The 21398-nt window shown below is 50.7% G+C and overlaps 2 protein-coding genes across 2 annotated transcripts; one reads left to right on the top strand and one right to left on the bottom strand.

The window, feature by feature from the left end:
• Positions 1-13947: 13947 nt before the first annotated feature.
• LOC100191806 (uncharacterized) lies at positions 13948-17459 on the top strand. Its single transcript, NM_001360685.1, has 8 exons — positions 13948-14262; positions 15010-15086; positions 15417-15472; positions 15599-15671; positions 15805-15916; positions 16194-16267; positions 16424-16498; positions 17066-17459. Exons 1-8 carry the CDS (start codon positions 14127-14129, stop codon positions 17195-17197), a joined length of 735 nt encoding a protein of 244 aa, NP_001347614.1. The 5' UTR covers positions 13948-14126; the 3' UTR covers positions 17198-17459.
• Positions 17460-17582: 123 nt separating this feature from the next.
• LOC100284564 (acid phosphatase 1) lies at positions 17583-19072 on the bottom strand. The gene is made up of 3 exons (NM_001157459.2): positions 18528-19072; positions 18057-18266; positions 17583-17989 (listed from the first exon to the last, which is right to left on the bottom strand). Exons 1-3 carry the CDS (start codon positions 19037-19039, stop codon positions 17812-17814), a joined length of 900 nt encoding a protein of 299 aa, NP_001150931.2. The 5' UTR covers positions 19040-19072; the 3' UTR covers positions 17583-17811.
• Positions 19073-21398: the final 2326 nt, after the last annotated feature.

Below are 21398 nucleotides of genomic sequence, written 5' to 3'. Positions count from 1 at the left end.
GCGGCGGAGGCTTCGCCGCCTGCTGCGGATGCTGAAGTTGTGCCTGGTTCGAGTGCTGGGCGTAGGAGGCGAAGGGCGGTCGCGAAGCGTTGAGTGAGTGAGGCGGACGGTGGTCGGCTTCGAGTGAGTAGGGCTGGCAGGCAGGAACTGCTGTCCCTGCCGGCCACTATGAGTTCAGGTGAGGGGGAGCTGCGAAGTTTTTTTGCGGGTGAGGAGCTGAGGATAATGCTATTTAACTATAGGGAGATGGGGATTATTCTGAAGGTTGAGCCGATGTAAAGTGTGATGCCCTCGCTTGTACATATGTAATGGCTTGTATGATGAAGTTGTGTGCTTTCGGCTATGCTCGCGAAGGCGTTACGTACTTGATCTGGTGTATTTGTTATGTTGGTCTGGTGCGCATGTAGTCGGTCTTTGCGCGGACAATTTGGTGTAGTCGTTTTCGCACTTGTTAAGCTTCGTCCGGCTGCACCCTTAGGCGACTGTTGCACGGATAGTCTTCGCGGAAGACTTCGATTTTTCGCACTTGTTGTGCTAGCCTGGCTGCACCCTTAGGCGACTTTTGCACGGATAGTCTTTGCGGAAGACTACGATTGTTCGCACTTGTTGTGCTAGTCCGGCTGCACCCTTAGGCGACTTCTGCACGGATAGTCTTCGTGGAAGACTTTGATTTTTCGCACTTGTTGTGCTAGTTCGGTTGCACCCTTAGGCGACTTCTGCACGGATAGTCTTCGTGGAAGACTACGATTGTTCGCACTTGTTGTGCTAGTCCGGCTGCACCCTTAGGCGACTTCTGCACGGATAGTCTTCGCGGAAGACTACGATTGTTCGCACTTGTTGTGCTAGTCCGGCTGCACCCTTAGGCGACTTTTGCGCGGAGTTGTCGCACGCGAGGGCGGCTAGCGCTGGGCCTCGCGGTGACTTTGTATTGGTCGAATGTCGAAGACCGTCGGCGCGGTCTTTTTTCAACGCAGGTTTTTGCGGGGGATTTTTCACTTGTATATTACATGACTCTGCCTCGTTAAAAACCTCACCCCCCGGGAGGAAAAGAGTGTGGGCCGGAATAAAATTGTTTTTGCAAATTACAAGGGCGAATCGGCCCTGATGAGTCAAACAAAAAATTTGTGGAGATTGTCGATGTTCCAGGAGTGCTCCAGGTCTTCGCCGTTTGGCGTTGCGAGCCTGTAAGCGCTGGGGGAAGCCTTCGTCTTGACAATTAAAGGGCCCTCCCACTTGGGCTCCAGCTTGCCCCTGGACTCCGTCTGAGCTGTTCGGACGAGTACGAGGTCCCCTTCGCTGAATTCCCTCGGGATGACTGCGTGGTCGCGCCATGCTTTTGTCTGGGCTTGGTATTTATTTAAAGCCTGTAGGGCGAAGACTCGGTCTCCATCGATGAGATCCTTCGAAGTGGGCTCGTCCACGTCGGGGACGGCTGATGGAACTGTTCGCGGGGACCCATGTTTTATTTCTTGTGGGGTCATGGCCTCCGATCCATATAGAAGGCGGAAAGGGGTGAACCCGGTCGCCCTGCACTCAGTCGTGTTTAGCGCCCAGACCGCCTCGGGTAACAAATCGGCCCACCTGCCCTTTTTTCGTCGAGGAGCATCTTTTTGACAGCTGTGAAAATTTTTCCATTGGCGCGTTCCACAACTCCGTTGGACTGCGGGTGATATACTGAGGCGAAGGCAAGCTTGGTGCCAATGGAGAAGCAAAAATCCTTGAAGTCTTGGCTGTCAAACTGCTTACCGTTGTCAACTGTTAGTTCGGACGGTACTCCGAAGAGGCAAACAATGTTTTGCCAAAAGAATTTCTGTGCAGTCTTTGATGTTACTGTGGAAACAGCCCTCGCCTCGATCCATTTGGTAAAGTATTCGACAGCGACGAAGGTGAACTTGAGGTTCCCCTGAGCCGTGGGCAGGGGCCCGACGATGTCCAGGCCCCAGCGCTGGAGAGGCCATGTGTGGGCGATTAGTTTTGTGAATTGCGAGGGGCTTCCTGATCGAGGAGAAAACTTCTAGCAGGCTTCGCAGGACCTTGCAACCCGATTTGCGGCGCAGATCATTGCGGGCCAGTAGAAACCTTGGCGGATCACCTTTGCGGCTAGGGCCCTTGGCCCTGTGTGAGAGCCGCAAGTACCACTGTGGACTTCGCGCAGGATTTGGATGCCTTCGGTCTCGGTGACGCATTTAAGCATTGGCTGACTGACCCCTTTCTTGTAGAGTTGGCCCTCAATCAGTGCGAAGTCCCGGCTTCGATGTTTGAGGCGCTTGGCCTCGTTGATGTCGGTTGGGTGGTAGTACCCCTGTAGGAACAGGGTTATTGGTGCCCGCCAGTCTTCGGTCATAATAAGGTTGACTATGCGGTGGTCCTCGCTGTCATTGGTTATTTGGAGCCCTTCGGGGCTCCGGACGGCTGGCGTGCCGATGACATGGTAGAACACGTCGGAGGGCAGGGACTCGCCTCTGGCAGCAGCCTTGGCCAATGCGTCGGCCTCTTCATTCTTGGCCCGATCCACATGCTGCAAGGTGAATCCCTTGAATTGCCTCTCGAGACTTCGGATGGTCGCGATGTATTGCATAAGTGCGGGGTCCTTTGCTGCATAGTCTTTTTTGACTTGGCCGGCAACTACCTTGGAGTCTGTTCTGATAATGCAGGTGGTGACACCAAGGGCCCGCAGCTTGCGGAGGCTGAGGATGACTGCTTCGTATTCTGCTATGTTGTTTGTGCATCTGTCAGATTCCAGAGCGAAGCTGAGGCGTGTCGCGTATCTGTGCTTGACCCCGGTGGGTGAGGTGATGACTGCAGCGGCGCCTGCCCCCGCGTGGCACCATGCGCCGTCGCAGTGAATCGTCCAAACCTTCTCTGCGGACGGGTCCGGCTGTGTTATTGGCCTAGTCCAGTCGACGACGAAGTCTGCCAGGACTTGTGACTTGATGGCTGTCCTGGGCTCGAAGCTGATGTGGTAGCCGGATAGCTCGGCCCCCCACTTGGCAAATCCTGACTGATGCCTCCGGGTTTCGGAACAATTCACCTAGTCCCCTGTCTGAGGTGACTCGGACCTTGAATGCTTCAAAATAATGGCGCAATTTGCGCGAAGACATAACAACTGCATAGGCAATCTTCTCCAGTTCTGTCATGTTACATTTGGATGGTGTTAGCACTTCGGAGACGTAATAGACTGGGCACTGCCTGATCACGCCCTCAACTGTCTGCTCCTGCACCAGTGCCGCGCTGACCGCATGTGGCGAAGCCGCAACATAGAGCAACAGGGGTAGCGAAGAGTCGGGGCTTGTAAGGACTGCCAACTCCGACAGGTACTGTTTTAATGAGGCAAAGGCCACTGCCTGCTCTGGTCCCCAAGCAAAGTCTTTTGCGCCATGGAGAGTTTTGAGGAAAGGGAGACTTCGCTCAGCAGATTTGGAGATGAACCTGTTGAGGGCGGCCAACCTGCCCGTCAGGCGCTGGACGTCTCTAGCGGACTGCGGAGGCGTCATGTTGATGATGGCCTGAATTTTGGTTGGGTTGGCCTCGATGCCGCGGTGTGATACCAGGTAGCCCAATATTTTCCCTTGGCGAACGCCGAAGACGCACTTTTCCGGGTTTAGGCGAAGTCGTGCATCTTGCATGTTCGCGAATGTCTCGGCGAGGTCAGCGAGATGGTCCTCCTTGCTCCTGCTGGCGACGACGATGTCGTCCACATATGTGAATATATTTCTGCCAACTTGCCCCTCGAGCACTGTTTTGGTAAGCCGGGAGAAAGTGGACCCGACGTTCTTGAGTCCCTCCGGCATTCTGATGAAGCAATATGTGCCGAAGGGTGTTATAAAGCTGGTGCTAGCCTTGTCTTCCTCCTTCATGTATATTTGGTGGTAACCGGAGAAACAGTCGAGGAGTGACATGACTTCGCATCCGACCGCGCTATCAACTATTTTGTCGATCCGCGGCAATGGGAAGTTGTCCTTTGGGCAGGCCTTGTTGAGACTGGTGAAGTCAATGCACATTCGCCACTTGCCGCTCTTTTTCTGCACCATCACAACGTTGGAGAGCCACGTGGGGTAAGCCACTGGCTCGATGAATTTGGCTTCCAGGAGGCGGTGTACCTCTGCCTTGGCGGCCTCTGTCTTCTCGTCGGACATTTTGCGAAGCCGCTGTTTTTTCGGTCTCACCGAAGGGTCAATTCCCAAGCTGTGCTCAATTATGGATCGGCTGACCCCGACCAGGTCGAGGGCTAACCAGGTGAAGACGTCTTTGTTCTTGGACAAGCAGCAGAGGAGTTTCTCCTCTTCATGCGAAGTGAGGTCTTCGTTGATAGTGACTGTCTGCTTGGGCGTGGCCTGGTCGAGGGGAACAGTCTTGGTCCCGTCGTTGCTTTGCAGCTGTGCCTTGTCGTGCTCTTTGTCGGTTGGGCTGACAGACGCAGGGACCTCGCGCTGGGCCGTGAGGCAGTGCACATTTCTTTGTCCGGGGACGAAGTCCCGCTCTATGTTGCGCGTAGTCTGTTGATTGCCGTAGATCGCAATGGCGCCTAACGGACCTGGTATCTACATGCACAGGTACAGTCCATGAATGGCTGCCTCAAACTTGTTGATAGAGCCCCGGCCCATGATGGCATTGTACGGATACACCATATCGACGATATCAAAGGTTATTTGCTCACTTCGGGCATTGGGTGCTACACCGAAGGAGAGAGGCAGTTCTATTTTGCCGACAGGAAAAGTGCCCTTGCCGCTGAAACCATACAATGGGTTGTCTGAAGGCTTGAGCAGGCTGTGGCTTATGCCCATGCGGTCGAAGGCATGGAGGAAAATGATGTCTGCTTGACTGTCATTGTCGACTAGGACTTTGTGCAGGTCCCAGCCTGCCACACTGCAGTTGATAACCATGGCGTCGATGTGGGGGGCGCTGCGCAGGTCGACGTCTCGTGCGTCGAAGGTTAGCGGTACGTGGGACCACTTTGTCTGCACGACTGGGCCGGTGATGGCGACGTGGTTGATGTTGCGGTAGTGGTCCCGCTTCTGCCGCTTTGTGTCGAAGTCGGTGCTGGACCCCCCAGTGATCATATGAATGACTCCGCGATACAGCTGATCGGCGAAGTCTTCTTGTTTTGGGGCGTGGGGGTGGGGGATGTTCTGATGTTGCTGGTGTGGAGGTGGGGGTGGGGGAGGTACGATTTGTACTTCCTGGTGGTGTTGGTAAGCGTGGTGCGGTGGATGTGGGGCGGGGGCGTGGATGTATGGTGGAGGGGTTGCTGATAAGTGTGCGCAACAACTCTGGGGTTGTCGGCTGGCTGCACCCGTGCCATCCTGTCTTTGGTGGCCTTCGTTTCTGGGCAGTCTCTGGTTTGGTGGGCGCAGTCTTCGCCATGAAAAAGACAGTAGAACCGGCGCGGCGGCTGCGCACGCCTCCGACCCCTACCGCGAGTTCCGTTTCCGCGGCCCTGGGGGGGATACTCCTGGCGGCGAGGGGCGTCAACAGCGGGGTGCTGGTTGGCGATGTTGTGCACTTGCTGCTGATTGCGGCCGTCTCGACCGGAGTCTGGCTGCGGAGTCCTCGTCCACGTGCGGCTGGACTGTGGAGCATCTTTGGGTTTCCTCTGAGACTCAACCTTGCGCTGGTGGAGCTCTTCGGATTTGGCATATTTTTCAAAGAGCTGATATAATTCCTGGAGGTTCTTGGGTGGGTCCCTGATGCAGTGGCTGTAAAGGACGCCGGCGCGAAGGCCACTGATGGCGTAGTGGATGGTGATCTGGTCATCAACTGAGGGCAGCTGTGACTTGAGTGTTAGAAACTTGCGGTAATACTCCCGCAGAGTCTCTTTTTCCAGCTGCTTGTAGAGTGAGAGTTCGGCCAAGGCGTCGGTGTCGGGGCGGTACCCTTGGAAGTTGAGCAGGAATTTGTCCCGGAGGCTTCTCCAGGAGTCAATGGACAGCGGGGGCAACCTGGTGAACCAGGTGAGAGCTGGGCCTTCGAGGGCGATGATGAAAGACTTGGCCATCGTGGCGTCGTCCCCTCCGGAAGATGCAACGGCGACCTGATAACTCATGATGTACTGTGCTGGGTCCGTGCTGCCGTTGTACTTGGGATAGGTCCCTGCCCAGAAGTTGGCAGGCCAGGGTGTCACTTGCAGTTGTGGCGCCAGGGGACTTCGCTCGTCGAGGTAGTTGACCCCTTGGAATGGCGCGGCGTGTGGGAAGGCGTGGTCGCGCTGGGGGAAGTGCAGGTCTTCCATTTGCGCGCGCTGCTGCAGGGGTGGCCCGTGTTGCAGGCCGAGGTGGCCTTCGCGTATGTCTTCCAGTTGTGCGCGCTGTTGCAGGGGTGGCCCGTGCTGCAGTTCGAGGTGACCTTCGCGCTGCATCAGCGCGATCTCCCGCTCGAGGTCCTGGGCCTTCTGCTCTTCATCGCGTATCATTTGTCGCACCTTGGCTAGTGCGGACACGCGCTGGCGCTTGGCCTCCAGTATCTCTTTTTGCCTCTGGAGATTGCGGTTCTTGAGGCGCAGGGCGCGCAGCTGTTCTTCCGCTGAGACGCCGAGGACTTCGCCGTCCTCGGTGAGGTCCACGCCCTCCGGCGGGGCGAAGCCTGGGGGAGGTTGCGGTTGTCCTTCAGGGCCGCAGGTGCGGAGAGCGTCGTCTTCGCAGGTGCGGAGAACGTCGTCTTCAGTAGCCTCTTGGTGGGTGGAATGGGTGAGTGCGAGGGCCTTGCCCTTTTTTGCGGCCAGCAGTGCTGCCTTCGCAGCCTCGTCAGCCTTCGAGCTAGCTTTCTTGGGTGCCATCGCGGGTGGTTTTTTCGTAGCACGAACGGTGGGCGCCAAATGTTGGAACTTGCTCTCTGGTGCAAGGGGATCCAACGGGGGTGTGTAGTGACGTAAACAGGATTCTCGCACGAGATGGCAATAGCTCTGTCAATCTAGCCTCTTAAGGGCACTATGCGGGGGTATTTATAGGTATCTGAGTGCCCAGCGTCCTGTGTTAAGGACGCATGTGCCCTCAGACACCTAGGTTATCCCCGGAATATTCCCATAAAGCGGGGTTACAGACCGTAATTATAGGGATGCCTTTACAAATTAGGCCCGTAACGCTCAGCGACCACGTAGGGCCTGTTACAATGGGCCGGATCACACGTGGGCCTCCATGCTGGACGAGGTCGCAAGATGGGACGACCTCGTCACAGGTCTTCGTTCGATGACGTGTGGGACGAAGGGTGAGCCTGCCCGTTGTCTTGTCTCCGCTGGTCCAACGATTACGGCGAAGGGTGGCGTCTTCGCCTTCGCCCCAACAAGGTCTTTAATCATCATACTAAGCTTATCCAAAAAGTTTTACCATTTTTGGAGCTACTAAATTATTTCTAAAATTCTAAAGGGCTTGGTTTGAACACCGTTAAAGGCTACATAATTCTAGGTTTGGAATAAAAATCTTGGAACTATTTTTATTAAATACTAGATGATTTTAGGAGTCTAGAAAAATTGGTCTCATAATTTTATCATTTTTGTATTATTTTCTACTCATTTTCTAATCTAACATTAAAAAGAAAAAGGGAAATGATGAATAGTATTGGGCCGAATCTGGCCCAAGTCAGCCTATGAACGGGGAAAAGCGCCCACGCGCGCCCGCTCTGGCGACTTTGCACAGAGGCCCTTAGCTTTTTGAATAACTAGTAAAGAACCCCTGACACTATTCATCTGTCTCACTGATGTTTGCGCAAGGACCCTTGAACTTCTATTCCTTCACCGGACAAGCCCCTAGCGACAACGCGCTCGCCCGCCGGCCATCCCCTTGCTGGGACTCGCCCCAAACGACGACGACTGTTGAAACCGAGCATCGGACTAGCATCCCTGATCCTAGGCGAGCCTAGTCCTTGCCCTAATTGAGCTAATCCGTCCCGAAATTCCCTTGCCCATGACGACGACGAAAACTGAGGACGGATCGAGGTGTTCCTGACGATCTAGTGCGGTAGCATTCCATCGATTGGGTCGATGAGCAATGCTGACAGTCAAGGATGCTTAAACACAACACAGAAGGGGATGAGCGGACCTGAGGATGGCTGGCCACGGCGGGATGTCTCACGGCGGCGCGACGACCGATTTGGGGGAAAATCCAAATTCTTCGGTTATGGTGGCTAATCTGGGGCGAGGAGCGGTGCTCTGGGTTCGTAACAAGTTAGCGGAGCAGGCGGGGGCTACAATTTATAGTGTCCAGAAGCGGTGGCTCCGAATTTGGGGAAGACAAGCTGGCGGCCGGAGCAAAGGTGAGTCACCGGAGTTCGCTAACGTGGCATTCACTGGGCAAAGGTTTACGACCGTCACTGGTTATCCTCCACAACCCGTGATGACGTGGTGAAACGACTTAAGGCGTGTCGTGACTGAAGTTAACGGCGGCATGATGGTGGTGGTCGCGCGGCCACGTTGCCGGTCAAGTGGGTACGGTGAGGTCGACTCGATCCATTCCCCCTCCGATCTTTTTACCTCCTGCGGTTATCCACTTCACACAGGGCACGAATCGCGGCGGTCACACGTGAATCGCGGTGGCCGGCGTGAACCGCGGTGCGGAGATCACTGGCGGCGATAGATGCACTGAACCCGTGATCTTGTTTAGTCCACTGTTCATCCATTCTCCCCTTTAAAGCTATCTGACAGAGCAGATTGAGAAGCTCCATTCTCCATTTTTCATGTGGAGAGCTACCAATTCGACTACATGAAAGTTGTTGTTCAACATATCGGCTTTGATTTTGTTATAAAGACCACGATCAAACATCCACTAGATTGGACGCTATTTGATCTAAAATTTGATCTGATGCAACTGCATGTCTGAATTTCAGACAGATGCCCAATTGATAGCCCATCTTTGAGTGCATTTCTCTTAATTTTCCATACAGCTCCAGGGCTAAATCACTTAATCAATCTTGAACTACTAACATAGCTCTACAAGTTTGTGATAATAACCTAGGGCAAAATCTTCATGGATCAAGAGATACAAGGGCACAAACTTGGCGTGATGTCACTGATTTCAGAGTTTAAGCCATATGGTGCTATTGGTGCTTTTTGCAAATTACTCCAATTTGTTCCACAACACTTGAAAATCTTCCGATGTAAAAGTTGCTTGGTTTTTGATACTCTACCACTTTGATATATGCACTTTGGTCCAAAAGTGCATAGAAATTGAAATCATCTTGTAGGGCACTTAATTAGGGTTTCTAGGGTTTCAATTATGGTTTTGAGTGTTCTAAGGTTTATGTGCCACTCAAGTTCTCCAAGTTTAGTCTCTTATGAACATTTCCACTAACCTTTGAGATAAAACTCAAGTTGTTATCATACACACCCACATATCTCTATCCCTTAGTTAAATACCCTATCCTAGGGTTAATGATCACTTCAAGTCATCACATCACAACTTGTTTTGAAGTTTTAACCTAGTGGATGCACTCTAGGGGTAACATACAAAATGAAATGTCAATGCATATGATGTTATGCCCAAGTTTTAGTCCTTGTAACACTAGGGGTGTTACAGCCTGAGTCGCCTAAAGTATCACAGATTCATCATCATAATCAAGATAACATCATCGTATCATAAATGTTCACATCATGTTCATTGATTAAAGTAAAGCAATAACACGAAGCTAACCATAGTAACCCAAAAGGTAATCAAGGACAAGATAAATACAAAGCTAGTAAATCCTTAGGTATTAATTAGGTAATGTGGGATAGTGATTTATAAAGTAAATGAGACATAATGGGTCAGATGACACTTGCCTTCACCAGGTTGTTGCTTAGGAAGATCTTCAGCAACACACTCAGGAACCACAGGCTGCTCGTTGTCTAAATAAAGCGATCATACATTCAATACATTTGAAAAGAGACAAATGAACAGCACACCAAACATTTGCAATCAGGTATACACTAGTTTGACAAGACATTATAACACAAAAGATAACCTAAATACTAGGGATTAATACACTTGAAGATTAGTGATTCCCTAAACATTCTGGATTATATAGTTTAGTTCTACTAATTTTAGTGAGACATAAAATTATAACATGGATAACTTCATACATGACATAATATTAATCTCAAAATTAAACACCTAAGTATATCATTAGGGTTTTCCTTTTTATTTTCTTATTTCATAAATTAATTATTACATACACTAACCTATAGCTTAGACATGAAATTAAAGTACACAGACTGTGGATGAACATAATTTATTTGAACAGAGAATATTCCTATGAACATATTGCAATTTGAACCACTAAATTTGGAGTTCATATGAAAAAGATATGAAATAAACAAGTTTTGAAGTTTGAAATATAAAACTATGTCCAATTCTGTGATTATTTAAAAGGTCAGGGGTCTATTTATAAGAGTTCAGGGGCATGTGCGTAAAATCTAGGGACGACAGGTTCTATTACCCGAGAACTGAGGGTGTCTTTAGCAAAACTGAAAACTAAAGGGGTGTCAGGCTTTTCCAACTGCTAGATCGCAGATGGACGGCCATGATTAGATCAGTGAGCGAGCGTGCGGGCGCACGCGAGCGAGCGCGACTGACAAGTGGGGGTTGGGTGCCAGCGACCTGAGGGGTAAGGTGGGCTGACCAGTCGAGCCCAGCGCCAGGGGGCGCAGGCGCTGACCGACGGGGCCCAGGGGTAGAGCGCGCAGACGTGAACCGTTATCCACAAACCTGATCCGTTGGATCAAGGACGGACGGTCGTGATGGGGCGCGCGGGGCTTTATAGCTCGGTGGCCGGCGTTGCCTCCTCCGTGGCGGCGAGGTCGCCGGAGACGAGGCAGACGCGGTCACCGGGGAGTCTGGGATCGCCGGGGAGGGCTAGAGCGGGTCAAGAGGGCCTGTTGAACTCAGTGGCAGACTACTGGCTGCAAGTACAGGACCAAAAATGGGAGAACGACGACGGGAAGGTACTCTGGGTGGGTCAGACAACTCCGGCGAGGAATTCCGGCTGGGGAGAGGAGGTCTAGGGCGCGCTAAGGACTGGGCTAGCTACGACAGGGTAAGGGGAACACTATGGCCCAAAGCAGAAGCACAAGACCAGGCTAAATCAGCTAGTCACGGCGCGGGCGCGACAAACCGGTGCGTCCAACACCGGCGAAGCCAAATTGGCCAAATACAGAGCGGAATTGGGAGAAATCAAGCGTGGGAATAGATATCGCACCTCGGAACGGAGCTCAGGGTGACTTGGCGTGGCGCAAGGAGACTCCGGTTGGCCGGGCGTCGAAGGATCACGGCGGCGGCAAACTCCGACCCATGCAGGGAAGAGGCTGAGCGTGGACCGGGCGGTAAAGTTGAGGAAAGGGGAAACCACTGCGGGTTCCCGGTGCGCCAAGCTCAGGCGGAGCTCACCGTGGCCAAAGCGCTGGGAGAAGTCCAGCGGCGATGGCGGAACGGTGAGGCGACGACGAGGGGGCAACGACTCCACGACTGGGTGAGTGCGAGGGTGGGGGAAGCGCGAAAGTGAGGTAGGGGCGAGATGAGGGGGTGTGCGGGGCTTTACCTAGTGCTCGAGCGACGCGGGCGGGGTGTGCAAACGTGGGCGCAGGTCTGGCGGGCGGGGCGCACACCATGGGCACGACGGTTGCAGAGGAGGAGGATGGGTCTGACGGGCAGGGCCCACGTGTCAGCGAGAGTGAATGGCAGAACGGGCGAACGGGCTGACGAGCGAGGGTCGCCTGTCAGTGAGAGAAGGGAACGCGCGCGCGAAGGGGAGTTGGCGCCGACAGATCGGCCCCACTGAGCAGCGAGAGAGGGGGGGAGAGAGGGCGTGCGCTGGATAGGCTGACAGGCGGGGCCGCTTGTCAGGGGGAAGCGGACACGCGAGCGCGCGCGAGGCCTAGATGGGCCGAGCTGGGCTGGCTGGGCCGTTTTGCCTTTTCTCTTTTTCTCTGGAATATCTAACGGCTTTTCTATTTTATTTTCCTTAGGGTTTTCTATTCAAATTCAAACCAAGATTCAAATTCAAACTAATTCAAACATGTGCAACACTTCAAAGAATATCTTAAGCTCAACATGATGCATCATTTCATGACTCATATTGTTTTGACAAAATAAATAATTAATTCATAACCTAATTAACTCAATTCTAGCTAAAAGAAAAAGAGAGAGAGAGAGTCTAGAGAGAGATACAAGAGTAAAACCTGAATTTGGTAGATATTTAGAAAGAAATTTTATACCCCCAAATTCAGGGTGTTACACCGACCCTAGGCTCGGTGCCGCGGGGTTCGTCCAGAGGCGGGTGCCTCTAGTGTAGACGTTACCTATCTTCTCGAGCTGACCCATGGGCCTAGCTGTCGGAGGCCTTTCCCTAGTGCGCTCGTGGACCGATGGGCCTTAGGGACCGAGATCTTATCCTAACAATGTAGTAGTTAATATAGAGGAAATGTATAGAGGAATATGAGTGTGTAGGATTGTAATATAGAGTAAAGAATTTTGATGACTAAGACTATAAATAATAATATAGAGTAAGGATATGGAGTAACATGTGGATAGCCTAAGGCCCCGTTTGGTTTGAGGGACTAAAGATTAGTCCCTCTATTTTAGTCTTATTTAGTCTCTAAATTACCAAACAGTGGGACTAAGACAGGGACTAAACTGTTTTAGTCTATAGTCCCTTAAGGGGTGACTAAAAGAGACTAAGAGCAACTCCAAGGGCTTATGTAAAACAAATTGACTAGCTAGATATAACAAAAACGGAGTAAAAGTTGGATCCAACAGTCTCTTCGAATCCTTCTCTCGCTATCCAACTCGGTAAACAGCCCCCTCCGCTAGCCAGATATCGCTAATTACCTACGCTCGCTATCCGGTCCTCCCATGGCCTTTGTCCTTCTCTCGTTTGCTCGATCGTCCTCTCGTGCGACGTTGGAGCCAACGACGGCAGCACTAGAGACCATAGCGGGGCCAAATCGACGGTGGTGGAGGCGGGCCAGATCAACGACGGTGGGACCAAATCGACCACGACAACGGACCAAAATCGGTGGCAGCCGAGCTAAATTGACCGCAGCGGCAATGCTGGACTAGCCATGCTCCTTACGTCGTGCCACCTCGGAGCTGCGACAGAGCTCCTCCCGCCGGAGTTGACTACCAAAGTGGTTGGGGTGGAGGCGCGTGAGCGGCGCGGCCTGCTGGAGCCCGAGCAGGGCGACCGGATAGAGTGGCCAAGGCGGAGGTGCGCGAGCGGGGCAACCAGCCGGAGCGCGAGTAGGGTGGCCGGCTGGAGCTAACGGGGTGAGGCGGAGGCACGTGAGCGGGGCGGGCAGCCGGAGTAGAGGCAGGGTGGCCGGTTGTAGCATAGGCACGTGGGAGACTAGGGAAGAAGACATAGTGAGAATGATATGTGGGACCCACTAGTCTGATTTGGCTAGTCTGTTGTAATTGATTGCAATTTAGAGAGTGGATCATAGCTAAGCGGCTAGCTAAACGAGAATATAGAATATAAAATTTGGCTAATCTATTGGAGTTGCTCTAAACCATATTAATTTCACCTTTTGCCCATCGTTTGTTTCAGTTATAGCTATGGCCGAAGAATGCTAAGGGGTATTTTGATATTTTTATGATTCATTTAATGCGTTCTAAAAACTTTTAATCCCTAAAACCAAACAGGATAGAGATAAACTTTAGTTCCCTAAAAGCATCTCCAAAAGTCTAGCCAAATGGCTCATCAAGCCAAACTTTGGCTAATCAACAGCAAAATAACTCTCGAATAGACTAGCAATCTGACTAGCTAAGTTATCCGACTCTCCAAATTAGTTTTCTCACTAATCAAATTTGGCTAGCCACTTGACTAGTCAAACTAGATAGATATTCTGTTGAGTAAAAATATAAAATACTACACACAAAATACACACAAAATGTAATTTTTATAAAAATATAAATAGAGAGTCAAATATAAAACTAAAAATAAAGAGTCTTTTGCATATGCTGTCACTAAACTTTAGCCCTGCACTAAAACAGACCCTAACACGCCCCTTTCTTGCGAGTGAGGCCAAAGCCGAGCAAACAAAACGATATGCCGCTGCCCTGAACCGAGACCACCACCGCTCTGCCTCGCCTCGCCTCGCGTCGTCTCACCTCACCTCACCTCGCCGACTAGGGTTTTGTACCGCCGTGGATCTCGCCGTCCCCGCCATGGACGTCTCGCACGCGGGATCCTCCGTCGCCGGCGAGGCTCCGACCACCGGGGAGCACCGGATGGGGACTACCATCGTCGGGGTCTGCTACGAGGGCGGCGTCGTCCTGGGCGCCGATTCCAGGACCAGCACTGGTACGCCCTTTCGCTCGTATCGATCTATGTATGCCGCAGGAGATCCTATCGCGGGTAGGGGTAGATTTGGCGAAGGATGGCGTTCCGGGCCTAGGTTTTCGCTTGGATGGCAAGATTGGACGAATTGGTCTATTTATTTGGCTGCTAGTCACTTAGTTGCGACTGGAGAGATTAGAGGAATTTGGATACTAGCTGCTATTTTGTCATTATTATTGGCGGGCTTCGAAAATTTGCCATGAGACGCACAAATCATAGTCACAGATGGACCGATAGATTATAGGCACAGATGATATAATAGCAAGCGCAAGGACGCAACGATCTGAGTGGTAAAATACCAATTATTCCCCTCTGCAGTATGTTTAATTCTTCAGATCATTGATGGATGAGTTTCAGCCTTTATTTCTGAAGAAAAAAAAGAATAGTCCACTCTGAGCTGTGCACTGTATTTCATATGATTAAACTAAAACTGACACCCCCTATTGCAGTTAATTTTTTTTTGCCACATTGACCGTGATCCTAGTTCTCATAAAAATGTATGCTCAGACGAGTAATCCTTTTGATTGACTTATATCTTCTTGTTACTAGAAAACATGGCTCCTTAAGTCCGTGAAGAGTTGTAGTAGTAATAGTCCAGGAAAATGCTTTTGCTCCTGTTTCCACCAAATAGAATTCGTTATTAAGCTGATGTAGTCTTTATTTTCTATTTGGCCAAGTGCTAATATTTTTGTGTTGCCTGCTCCAACTCAGGAATGTATGTAGCCAACCGTGCTTCAGACAAGATTACTCAACTGACAGACAATGTGTATGTCTGTCGCTCTGGATCTGTAAGTGCCATTGTCTTCTAATGATAGTGTTGAATTATGATGTTTGAGTAGAAGCTTTTTTCTTACTTTGTCGGTTTGTCCCTTTGACAAGTTATATAAATGGATATTCCTTGACGGTAGACGGCTTATATCTTACTGTTTGATCTGAACTAGTCAAACAACAACCTACAAGCTAGTAGTTATTCTCTTCTCATTGCTGTTTTTATACCACCTTATTTTGTTTTGTTTTAATAGAAAGTAATTCCTCCTTTTCATGGTGCCAGAGATGACACATTCCTTTTTGCAAGTTTTTAGTTCACATGTAAAACTCTTGCTATTTTAATACCACAGGCTGCTGATACACAAGTCATTTCGGATTATGTACGCTATTTCCTCCACCAACACACGTAAGTTTGCTCTTCATACACAACCTAACATTAATCTCTTGTTTGATAAATCAATATACTGAATGATACTTAAGATCTCTTTGATAAATATGATGGAGCTGATGCTAAAATTACCCCCTTGTGCAGAATCCAGCTTGGACAACCAGCTACCGTTAAAGTTGCAGCCAACTTGATTAGGTTGCTAGCTTATCAGAACAAGGTATGTTCCATAGCATTCCAGCACGTACTGTTAAAACACGCTTCACTTTTCTCACTGATAAGCACCTGGTGTCGGAATTTTATGTTGAACTCTTGTTTAGCTATGAAAATGAATGTTTGGTATTAATATTCAGAACATGTTGCAAGCTGGCATGATTGTTGGAGGATGGGACAAGTACGAGGGAGGCCAAATTTTCTCAGTCCCTCTTGGTGGAACGATCTTGAAGCAACCATTTGCAATTGGAGGTATAATTATTTTGCCTCCCCTCTTTCAAGTCAGTATTTAAATGCTACTTCCATTATTCTCTTTGCTGTGACATACCTTCTGTGCCCTGGCTAGTGATCTAGTAATTAAATCATTTACTGTTTGAGTTGTACATGGTAGCTGAGTGTCCATACTTCATACTCTAAATCTCATTATGAAAAAACTTGCTTTGCTGAGCAATACGACTCATTCTATTTTCTTGAGTGCATGCTACATCAGGTATTGTTTCTGACACTTGTTATGTTCTCTGAATTGCAGGTTCAGGTTCCAGTTACCTATATGCTCTTCTTGATCATGAATGGAAAGAGGGAATGAGTCAGGAAGAGGCAGAGGTATGTCTCCAAGTTCCTTCTTACTTGGATCTTGGCAATGAGATATTCTCTCTAGCATATTAGTATGACTGAAGGTTATTAGTTGTGTAATAAAACGAATAGAGTACAACACTAGCCCCAATTTTCCTAATATGTTTCTAATGTTCATATATGCAGAAATTTGTGGTGAAGGTAGTTTCCCTTGCTATGGCCCGTGATGGTGCTAGTGGAGGGGTTGTCCGTACAGTTACAGTAAGTTCTCTCTCTATTTTTTATGTAAATTTTCATGCTCAGTTCCCTTAGAAATATTGAAACATAGCAGTTAGCTAAACTAGTTGGGTGTCATGGATTGTCTTATGTTGGTTTTGGCACTTACATCTAGCATGATGCTTTTGGTAGCTTTCAAAGTGAAACTTAACCAGCTGTAACTGAAAAGTCGTAACTTTGGATAAGTTAACTCCTTTGTGGTGCGATACATTGATTGTACCAATATGAATTGGAACGGAGGTATGGGATCTATTGGAATGTCTTTCTCAATGCTGACAACCTGGCAGCCTGCTATAACATTTATACTCTTCTGTTACTTGATTCATTCACTTGCTTACATCATTCACCCAGTGAATTCTTTCAATTTGCTGGGATTTCATGTTCTTGAGGTTTAACTTGCAAAAAATTATTGTTCGGTCTGTGAAAAAGTGTGTTTGTGTTTTGCCTATACTTATCTCTTACTACCATTTCCTATGTTTGCTTGTGTTCTCTTCCTCTGTGGCATAGACCCTTTTTTGTGGTTCAAAACAAACTCTCTTGGCTATGCTGCAGATAAATGCGGATGGCGTGAAGAGGAACTTTTACCCTGGCGACAAGCTACCCCTGTGGCACGACGAGCTGGAACCCCAGAACTCGTTGCTTGATATTCTTGCTGCTGGGAACCCTGATCCCATGGTGCAGTGAACTCGCCCTCCACTTACTTTGTGAACTTTTCACTGTATCTGACTTGTTCTTGATTATTTCTCCTTGAACTATGTCAGACCAGAGTAATTTACGAATTGTTGTTATCGCACCTTAATAAATTCATGTTTAGCTGGGTGATTGGCGTTTTGAGTTAATGGTTACTGGTAAGCGTGCTACTGCTGTAGTTAAGCCTGTGGCAAGTATTCAAATTTTCAGTAATGAATCCCCCGTAGCAGCCAGCACCATTCTATCTGCTACAACAGATCGCGCTGTCTTGCTCTACTTAAGGTGATTCCATTCTATCGATCGCTTGCTGATGCTCGTCAGCTAGAACGTAGTTTGATTTTCAACCTATTCTATAAAAAAATTCTAAGAATATACGCGCTGCAGTAATTAAGTTTGACAGTTGCATCGAGGAACATTGATCCCCGGACCCGTTTTCACTCTTACATAGTTGAAGTAACTGCACATGCAGTCGAGTAATGTACACCAAGTTAGTGAAAGAAGCATTTGTACAGTTTTAAATTCCATTGCGAAATGATTTCTGTTTTCGACCGGGCCTGTGCATCCAATAAACGCAGCACCTTTCACCCGGCCTTGTTTCCCAGTTTCTGTCACGGGATATAATACATTGGGTTAGGGAGCTTGAAAGAGCGGGCACCCATGGAAGACCCCAGCAGGTCGCTCCATTGGTCGCCAGAGTTGCCTAGGATCCTGTAACCCTCTTGTTCCATCTCCTTCCTCTTTTCTGATTTGTAGACTGTCGCTGTTTTCTTGCGGTCACCTGCTGCCCTGTAATGTTGGGAAAGTCACATCTCCAGCATGATAGTGAGATGTTGTAATGTGCTTTGGGATGTACCTGAGTACGAGCTTTTCCCAGTCATGGAACCCCTGTTTGTTGAGGTTGTCCACCGTGACGCCTCGGTGCCCCTCGCTTCTGCCCGTGAGCAGGAAGGTCTTGAACCCCAGCTCGCGAACCTCATTGTACAGCTTCAAGCTCGAGGGGATGGCGGCCGCCTCGCCCCTCTCCACCCACTCGTCAAACTTGTGGTGGTCGAACAACTCAGCCCTGCGGATTTATAAATGAAAATCAAGCATGCCATGTGAGACCACTCTGGAATTCCCATCATCCCATGCAGACGCTGATACCTACCTACCTACCACTAATCCGTTGCGTAATTTCCCCCCGCCATTTTTTCTCGAACGACGTACCGAAACACGGAATTGAATGCGTAATGTGGTCGATACCAAACAAAGGAATTTCTGCCGTCTTTGCCGACGCGCACGTGGGATGCAATGCGATGCGAGAGCGTGAGCGGGGAGAGCTCACCCGTAGCCGTGCTCGGCGTAGTACGGGAGGTTGGAGAGCAGGGTCTCGTCGACGTCGAAGACCCAGGCGTCGCGCCCGTCGGCGCCGAGCGGCGCGGCGGCGCGCGCGTAGGCGGCGGACTCCCGCGCCACGAGGTCGAGGTCGGAGCGGTAGGCGACGCCGGTGACGTAGTCCCGCACGTGCGGCGCGCACTCCGGCGGCACCGCCCTCCACGGCGCGAGGTTGTTGGCCTCCGCCGCCAGCCGCCAGCTGGCGCAGCGCACGTCCGGCGGCACGGCGTCGGCGCCGGGCTCGTCCTCGTCCTCGGCCCGCGACGACGGGAGCTCGATGACGAGGGGCCGCGGCAGGAGGTGCTGCTGCTGCGCGTCCGCGCCCGCGTCCGGCGCCGCCGCCTCGGACGCGCCCTGCGCGAGGCCCGCCTCTGCCTCGGAAGCTCCGTCTGCGAGGGGCGTGGCGAGCAGGAGGAAGAGGAGGAGCGTGGCGAGTAGGCGGGCGATGCCGCCGCGCGCCATGTCCCGGCTTGCTGTGACCGCGCGGGGCCGGGGCCGGATCGTTGTGGGGCCCCCCGGCGTCGGGGAGCAGGCAGGCAGAGGCAGGCGCGGGGGTGGGAAGGCGTGCGGCGGGGGGCGACGCGGGCGGTAAATAGGAGGGGGAAGTGCGAGGCAGGGGAATGCGTGTGGCTCCGGCGACTTCGGGAAGGGAGAGAGCAATGGCCGGTGGAGACGGGTTAAATAGGGAGGAGGAGGAGGAGGAGGAGCAGAGCGGGGAGGCAGGGACGGAGGCTTCTCTTCTCTTTTCGTCGTGATTGGGCTGCGGATCGGAGAAGAAGAGAGAGAAGAGCAGAGACGGGGTCGGTTTCGAATCTGAGGGTGGAGGATTCTTCGGCCCGGGGCAACAGTGGGGGGTTGGGTGGTGACGTGACGGCTATGGATTGGTTGTGTGCGCAGGTCAGGCCTTGGACCTTGGTCGGCGCAGCCGCGCAGGCGATCGATTCCGCGTGACCGTGTCCCCGGCAATATGGCTATGTACTCAAGCGAAAATCCGTCCGCAACAAATATGAAGGAGCACGACCAATCTGGCTATGTACTCAAGCGAAACCATACAGACCTAACCTAAACTAAACCTACATTTAAATTCGTGTTGGCACCTTTTTTTTTTGACCAAACATTAACGATCCTAGACCTAATTCGTAGTGAGTTTGGATCTTGGAGATGATCCCTAGGTTTTGTCCACAGAGGGTCAAGACCTAAGATGGTTATTCTGAAGGTGGGACACCACCTCTATGATAACTACCACCTATTTGAGACAAAACAGCAACGGACCCTAGTGTCTTCTCGTGATAAGCAATACCTTGGGTTCGACTCTGCGAGGTGGACGACGTGGTGTTCCGCGACGGGTCGCCGGGTTGCTTGGCGGTTCTCGCTGCGGGGGCGCGGACTGTGCGCGGCTCTAGGCCGGGCGGTCCGCGACCTGGCAGCGGAAGCGGCCTCTTCCCTGCGTGCTGTCCGGACGGTCTGCGCTTTGGGCCGGACGGTCCGCGATGGCGCATGGTCGTCTTCTTCTCCTTGTAGGACCTAGATCCCACCCCGGGAGAGAGACCTTAGGGTGCTTCGGGTCAGCAGGTCACTCGGGGCGTCTCCAGACGACGTAAAGTCGCCTAGAAATTAAGAGATCAATTCGAGAAAGTGATCTTGATTGAAATAGACGAAGTAGATCTTGCCCCTCATGAGGGGTAAGATTCTAGGGTCGCCCTGGGGTCAGCAGGCCACCCTAGGCCGGATCTAGATGACGTAGAGTCGAATTGGGATGAAAGTGGATATGCAAAATGCTACAACTAAAGCTACGTTACATCTACTCCTAGGCAGGAAAAGTAAATAAAGTAGATAAGTTTGATTGGAATATGTTCGGGGGTTTTCAATCGGTCGTACCCCTTTTTATTTATAGGGGAGGAGGTCTGGACCTCTTTATAGGCGATAGCCAACAACTCCCACGTGATTAGATGGATAACCACACACGAGATAAGGATAATCACCCGAGTTAATCTAATCGCGGGGCGCGTGGACTGTCTGGGCCCAAGGGCCGAACCGTTTGCCACTTTTGGTGCTCAACATATGCCCCTTGCCTTTTGGTGGAGCTTGGCGAACCAAAAGCACCAACGCGCTTTGGAAACAATACATCTCATGAGTTATTTTGTTCCCGAAGTAAGGAATCAGCTCGATGCAAGTCATCGACTCTTATGATAAGATAATATAAATATTTGATGTACATAGGCCATTTTGGATTGCATATTCTTCGGTCATGTCTACCTGATCAACATGCCAATAGGCAGAACTTGTGGTGCCCCCAACCCGCATAAGAAAACAGATTGGGCCAGTAATACAGATTCATTGCCATACCAACTCACACTTGAGTAGGACAACACATCGGCGATGAATAAATTGGAAAGCACTGTGACATCCCTAGAGGAGGATGGCCATGTGATCTTGGTTGGACCACTTTTTGGGTCGGTTTAATCGGCTTTTGCTTTCACATAGATCGCCCTTTTGACTTTGTTCGTTCTAGTGGCCGATCGTGTGGAATGACCTTCTTCATATATTTAGCAAGCAACTGATTAAAGTAGGGTCGACTCTACTGAGCCGGCCAAACGTTCTAGAAGTGTTTTGCTCACTAGTACTTATCTTAGGACGATGTTGTCTGACGGTCTATGGTCACTGCTACTTCTAGTTGTTCGCGGACTGTTCGACCTTCATGGTTAGACTGTTCGCGCCTGCCCCGGACCGTCCGGCGTACGCAGGATAGGTGACCATGATCGGGTATCTAATCATGCTTGCCCCTCGAGCGTCCAGCCTACCCTTTGGATGGGGACATAAA

This window comes from Zea mays, chromosome 6, assembly GCF_902167145.1.
Source record: "Zea mays cultivar B73 chromosome 6, Zm-B73-REFERENCE-NAM-5.0, whole genome shotgun sequence".
NCBI lineage: Eukaryota > Viridiplantae > Streptophyta > Magnoliopsida > Poales > Poaceae > Zea > Zea mays.
The sequence above is the reverse complement of the archived record's forward strand: the minus strand, read 5'-3'. Positions and strand labels throughout refer to the sequence as shown.